Raw genomic sequence first — 7641 nt, forward strand, 5'->3', positions numbered from 1 at the left:
ACGTATTACATTTTTAACCTTTCCTATTGTATTGTCCTGTAATAAGATATATTATTGTTTTTAGAGCGTCTCAGTGTAAATTCTCTCCATATTCTCATTTTTGCAAAATATCATTGCGCCTGTATGCCTTTGTGAAAAGAGGAAGTAAAATAATCAAGAAGACATGTATTAGAAGTTCAAACAATTACATTTAATATTTATATGTAACAAATTCTTTGAATTTTAATTAAATATACACAATTTTTAACTAAATATAGAAAACTTCTAATGCTTTTATTATATATGAATAGTTCTACAAGCTGAGTTATAGAAGTGACAGCTTAGAAGTATTCTCGTATATTCATTTATTCATTAAATACTTGTTTCAAACGTTAATTCATTAAAAATTCAAATTGCATTAACGACAGAATCAAAATAAGTATGATTTAGTGGCAGATCAGGAAAAACGATTCATATTTTCACTAAGTAAAGTGACAAACACATTTGAGGAAGGAGGGAAAATAAAAACAGGTACAATGACTCGCATTGAGCCTAATTAGCTCATGACCATATTTATATACACTTTTGTCTAAACAGTTGAAAAATTTGAAAAGTAAAATTTATATGTATGATATCTCGCTTTCAGCATTTACAAAACACGAGGATTATTAAAGTAAGTAAATATTTAACGTTCCGGTAACTCTCATATTCATTTTATATGTTTTTAATATTATTTTCATTAAATGTACCAAGAGACATGATCTCATAAACTTACATCTGTCAAACAGCATGAGAACGAGCGAGCATGATATATACATTGACAAGACCTGAATGCAACGTAAATATGCTGTAATTAACAGACATCTTATTTATATTGCTTGCATATAATATTTTACGCTCGTTCATATAAGGTGAATATGAGAGTTACGGGAATGTTTAGTAATTATTTGCTTTAACGATCCATGTGTTCTGTACGTGCTGAAAGTGACATATCATACATTATACACATATGGATTTTACTCTTCAAATTTTCCAACTGTTTAGATTAAAGTATATATGAATATAATCATGAAACAGAGAGCTAATTAGGCCCCATGGGAGTAATTAAACCTGTTTTATTTTCCCTTCTTCCTCGAATGTGTATGTCATTTATACTAGTAAAAACATGAATCGCTTTTCCCGATGTGTTACTAAGTCATACTTATTTTGATTCTGTTGTTAATGCACTTTGAATTTTTAATAAATTAACGTTTGAAACAAGTATCTAATGAATAAATGAATATACCAGAATACTTCTAAGCTGCAACTATATAACTCAACTTCTATAACTCAACTTTTAAATTTAATCATATTACAGGCATTTGAAGTATTCTCGTATATACATTTATTTATTAAATACTAGTTTCAAACGTCAATTCATTAAAAATTTAATTTGCATTAACAACAGAATCAAAATAATTATGACTTATTGGCAGATCAGGAAAAGCGATACATACTTTCACTAAAGTGACACATTCGAGAAAGGAGGGAAGATAAAAACATGTTTAATTATGCGCATTCGGCCTAATTATTTCATGTCCATATTTATGTACATACTACACTTCTATTAAAACATGTGGAAAATTTGAACTGTATCATTCATATGTGTGTAATATATATCTTACTAGCAGATCGTACAGAACACGTAGATCGTTAAAGTAAATAATTGCTAAACGTTTCAATAGCTACCACATTTGTTTTATGCGGTTCTAATATTATTTTCATTAATTAAACCAAGGAACATAACTTTATAACCTTACATCTGTCAATTTGCATGAGAACGAACGAGCATGATATATACATTGACATTAGCTGAATGCAATGTAAATATGCTGTAATTAACAGACAGCTTATTTGTATTGCTTTCATGTAATAATTCACGCTCGCTCATTCTCATGCAGTTAGACAGTTGTAAGGTTATGAGATTATATCATTTGATTGAATTAAAGAAAAAAATATTAAGACAATATAAAATGAATTTGAGAGTAACTGGAATGTTTAGTAATTACTTACTTTAATGATGCACGTGTTTTTTAAATGCTGAAAGCGAGATGTCATACATTAAACATATATGGATTCTGCTCTTCAAATTTTCCAACTGTTTTGATAAAAGTGTATATGAATAATGTGACCATGAAACAGAGATAATTAATATTAATGCAAGTAAATATATCTGTTTTTATCTTTCTTCCTTCCTCAAACGTGTTTGTCACTTTTACTAGTGAAAATATGGATCGCTTTTTTTCATCTGTCACTAAATCTTACTTATTTTGATTCTGTCGATAATGCAATTTACATTTTTAATGAATTGACGTTTAAAACAAGTATTCAATAAATAAGTGGATATACAGAAACACTTTTAATGCCTATAGTATATATGTTTAAATTTAAAAGCTGGATTATAAAAGTGACAAGTTAAAAGTATCCTTGTATATATTTATTTATTCATTAAATACTTGTTTGAAACGTTAATTCATTAAAAATTCAAATTGCATTAACGACAGGATTAAAATAAGTATGATTTAGTGGCAGATCAGAAAGAGCGATTCATATTTTCACTAGTAAAAGTGACAAACACATTTGAGGACGGAAGGAAAATAAAAACAGGTATAATAACTCGCATTAAGGGGATGCTGGATTGGCGCAATTACCGACATTTTTTCTCCAAGCATTTTCTTCAAATTTGGTTTACAGAATTGAAAATGCTTTTACACAATTAAAATATACATGTAAATCTAGGGGGGGAAGTAACATTATATGTAAATATCAACAAAAAAATTGAAAAGTACAGTAATAATCACTCACATCTGCACTCATCCACACCGTAGAGCTGTCAAGCCACGACAATGTGGGTTAACCTGACAGTTGTACAGGTTTCCTGGGCACAACGATACCTAGCCCCCTTTCGGATAACGCGTTAGAACAATACTAAATTATCGAAACTTAGATCGGAAGCTTCAAAAAAAGATTTTGTTTGGAGAAAATTATATGCCTACGTGTACGTGAAATCGAGGTACAGAACGATAAACAGAACGCTTATAGCTATAGAAATAGTTCCTAGATTTTACGACAGCGGCGCTGTGTAACTATAGGGAGAGTCTAGGGATTACCGGCAATGTCGCACGAATAGCAACACATTAGAGTGCCTATATAAAAAGTGTATTCGGGGAAACGCTATTAGCGCTATTTGTATTATTTTATCTATTATCTAATGAATAATAAAGATAGAAATTACAAATAGCTCTAATAGCAATTTTTCCGAACACACCCAGTAGGGAGCACACGAATGGTTAAAATAAATGCACCTCTATTTCGCGTGCACGTAGACATATAATTTTATCCAAGCAGAATATTTTTTTATTAGCTTTCCATATAAGTTTTAATGATTTAGTATTATTCTATCGCGTTGTCCAAAGGGGGGCTAGGTATCGTTTTGCCCAGCAAACCTGTGCAACTGTCAGATTCTGATATTTTTGTGACTTGACAGCTCTACGGTGTGAATGAGTGCAGATATCCTCAAAGGAAGAAAAGAACAGAAAAAATATACGTTATATATAAAACATTTGATCCAACAAATATAATTCGGATATATAATAAATGTATGACATTTACATCTATCTCTTTATTTGTTCATATATACCAATTATTTAGAAGCAAATTAAAAAATTTGTATGTGGTAAGATTGAGACAGGAATTCGTTATTAGATTTAAAAAAGTACTCTATTGTGAATCACATGGCAGAATCACATTTACACATTTATATGTATATACATAATGGATGTATACACACACACACACACACACACACACACACACACACACACACACACACACACACACACACACACACACACACATAAAATACATACAAACAATTTCAAAAAAAAAGAAAATTGATAAATTTATTATTCAGTATTAGTTTATTACAAAACTACAAACCCGAAATGTTCACGTTACAATATTTTCATCATTATCATATAGATATATGTTGTGACTAGTCTGTCTTTTTTATACAATCAGGTTTCATAAAAGTAAAGACAACATTCAAAAGAAAGAACATACATATTCATGTTACTAAAAATACACGTTACCAAAAATACAAAGAAATGAAAAAAAAAAAAAAATTACAAACAGAAATGTATTAAAATTGTTACAAAGTAGCAATCTCGAATTCATGAAAAATGATCTACCATTATTTTGATTACAACAGACAAAATGTAACAGAGTTCACGCAGCACGTTTGTATTGCGTTCATATAAACGAAAAGAAAGAAAATGCGTTGCTACGGACTACATGCTTGTAAAGAAGACTAAGATTCTATCGATGAAAAGTCTGTTACATCTCGTATGTGTAATGATTGCATACGAGAGAATACATTTCTCCGCAAAAATATAAGTGCAGTTGGACTGTTCGCACAATTCGTGTCAGATTTTCGAAAGATCGGTGCCAGATGCCTCCTTCGAAACTCCGAATGTGTATCACATTTACGTACGTCATGTACATAACATGTATAGTATACACATGACATATATATTTTATATGTATGTATGTGTATACATACAGGCATATACATATGTACGTTAATGTGACACACGTTCGTATTTTGTCACGAAATGCACGACACTTTGGAAAGCGGTATGAAATACACATAGAGAGTCCGACTGTACTTACACTAATTGACATAAAAGTTTACAAGTTAGAATTCGTTACGAAGTGTAATGTTTTAAAATTGCAATCTCGCATTCATGAAAAACGATATAAGATAAGAAAGTTACAACTAAATATGAGTCTATGATATACAATTTTAATTATTTTGATTACAACAGACAAAATGTAACAGAGTTCACGCAGCACGTTTGTATTGCGTTCATATAAACGAAAAGAAAGAAAATGCGTTGCTACGGACTACATGCTTGTAAAGAAGACTAAGATTCTATCGATGAAAACTCTGTTACATCTCGTATGTGTAATGATTGCATACGAGAGAATACATTTCTTCGCAAAAATATAAGTGCAGTTGGACTGTTCGCACAATTCGTGTCAGATTTTCGAAAGATCGGTGCCAGATGCCTCCTTCGAAACTCCGAATGTGTATCACATTTACGTACGTCATGTACATAACATGTATAGTATACACATGACATATATATTTTATATGTATGTATGTGTATACATACAGGCATATACATATGTACGTTAATGTGACACACGTTCGTATTTTGTCACGAAATGCACGACACTTTGGAAAGCGGTATGAAATACACATAGAGAGTCCGACTGTACTTACACTAATTGACATAAAAGTTTACAAGTTAGAATTCGTTACGAAGTGTAATGTTTTAAAATTGCAATCTCGCATTCATGAAAAACGATATAAGATAAGAAAGTTACAACTAAATATGAGTCTATGATATACAATTTTACTTATTTTGATTACAACAGACAAAATGTAACAGAGTTCACGCAGCACGTTTGTATTGCGTTCATATAAACGAAAATAAAGAAAATGCGTTGCTACGGACTACATGCTTGTAAAGAAGACTAAGATTCTATCGATGAAAAGTAACATCGATTCCGCAAAACTCTGTTACATCTCGTGTGTTGTAATGATTGGATACGAGGGAATAAAGTTAGTCGCAAAACATTTTACGTTAACACATATACATATGTATATATGTATTGATAACAATATGAACTAATGGAAGATGTATACCTACATATTCATATATGCATATGAATATATATACATATATATATTTATGTACACACACGTATACACACACACACACACACACACACACACACACACACACACACACACACAGAGGCGTTTATTTATAAATTGAGATAAAGAATTTGTTCAAAGTAATATATCTGTTTCTCTACTAAAAATTAAACAACAAAAACACAAACACACATACAGGAACAGACATGCATTATCTCATCATCATAATTGTAAGTAAGAATGCAATTTTGTTTCAAAATGTAAACGTAGTACTAGAGAGAGTATTGAAAGCCATTGACAGTATTGAATCTCTACAACAGTGAATGAAAGGGTGACAGAAAGAGAGAAAGTGTGTGTGTATTTGTGTGTGTGTGAGTATCTCAGAGAAGCTGCTGTCCCCACGTTTGAGAGCAAGAAGAGATAAGCCAGAAAACTTGATGAATAAAGTAAATTCTAAATATGATTGTATGATATAAAGTTTCAAATGTAAGAAAGGACTATTTCGTGGTTTCAAAAATTTAGAATAAGAATATATTCAGAAAACAATAAATTTCTTCATAAAATATATTTAATATATTTTAGAGAAAAATGTTTCTCATCATCATAATTGTAAGTAAGAATGCAATTTTGTTTCAAAATGTAAACGTAGTACTAGAGAGAGTATTGAAAGCCATTGACAGTATTGAATCTCTACAACAGTGAATAAAAGGGTGACAGAAAGAGAGAAAGTGTGTAAAAAAAAAAGAAAAGAAAGATAATGAAATAAAGTTAATTTAATATGCCTCTATGTGTGTGTGCGTGTGTGTACATAAACTAAAAGAATGAATTAAAAATACCCTCTATATCCATTGCATTGTGCTGTATATCCACTGTACGGATATGCAGCGTACATTGTTGCTGGTGGCCCGTACATTGGTGCTGGTGGCCCATACATGGGTGCTGGTGGCCCGTACATTGGAGCTGGTGACATGTACATCGGTGCTGGTGGTTGAACGTTGAAGAGTGATGGAAAACCCCCGAATCGTTGAGGGCGACCAAATTTTCTCCGTTCCCTTTGTAGTACCTTCCTCACTGCTGCGTTCACCTTCTGAAACACAAAAATTTTTTTTATTAATAATTATTATGTTATTTAAAAAATGTTTGTTGTCATATTGATTTTTATCATCAATATTTTGTACTTACTTTATTTATCACATTTTCAGGCCTGGCTTGTCCTTGTCCTGATCGTGGAGACGGCATCTCTTTCAAAGGCGTCGCCGTCGCCGTCCTTGCGTATCTTCGCGACTCTCTGTACGATATATTGTCGTCAGATGTATCGTACAGAGACTCAAGTACCGGTGACGATGGCGATCGCGACGTTGTCGCCGTCGCGGATGCCGATCGCGACGTTGTCGCCGTCGCGGATGCCGATCGCGACGTTGTCGCCGTCGTCGATGCCGGTCGCGACGTTGTCGCCGTCGTCGATGCCGGTCGCGATGTTGTCGCCGTCGTCGATGCTGATCGCGACGTCGCCGTCGTCGATGCCGGTGGCGACGTTATAGCCGGTTTTTGAGGCATGCCGCCCTCACTTCTACCTGTAACAAAAAAGGGGAACAAATTAAAAATACACTGTATTATTTTTGTCTAGCGATTATGTCTAAAGGTAATCTCTGATGATTAACTTACTTTTTCGGCCTGGTGGCATTTTCTTCCGCAACGTGGACCACGTACAAAATGGTGTCGTTGTCTGCGACACTTGTGCCTTCTTCTTCTTCCTCTCGGTAAAAAAAATCCAAAGTTGAAATGTAAAAACACCAAGTTGGAATCCAAAAACACCAAATAATTGCCGATATGATGCAATCGGCGGTTTCACAAATATTTCCGGTAAGGGACAAACGTCCGCACACGTCTACGGTGAG

The 7641-nt window shown here is 32.9% G+C and overlaps 1 protein-coding gene across 1 annotated transcript; it reads right to left on the bottom strand.

The window, feature by feature from the left end:
* Positions 1 to 5818: 5818 nt before the first annotated feature.
* LOC105207328 (LIM domain-binding protein 3-like) lies at positions 5819 to 7370 on the bottom strand. The gene is made up of 2 exons (XM_011176757.3): positions 6926 to 7370; positions 5819 to 6830 (listed from the first exon to the last, which is right to left on the bottom strand). Exons 1-2 carry the CDS (start codon positions 7298 to 7300, stop codon positions 6570 to 6572), a joined length of 636 nt encoding a protein of 211 aa, XP_011175059.2. The 5' UTR covers positions 7301 to 7370; the 3' UTR covers positions 5819 to 6569.
* Between the last annotated feature and the right edge of the window lie 271 nt (positions 7371 to 7641).

This window comes from Solenopsis invicta, chromosome 3 (genome assembly GCF_016802725.1).
Source record: "Solenopsis invicta isolate M01_SB chromosome 3, UNIL_Sinv_3.0, whole genome shotgun sequence".
NCBI classification, from domain to species: Eukaryota; Metazoa; Arthropoda; class Insecta; order Hymenoptera; family Formicidae; genus Solenopsis; species Solenopsis invicta.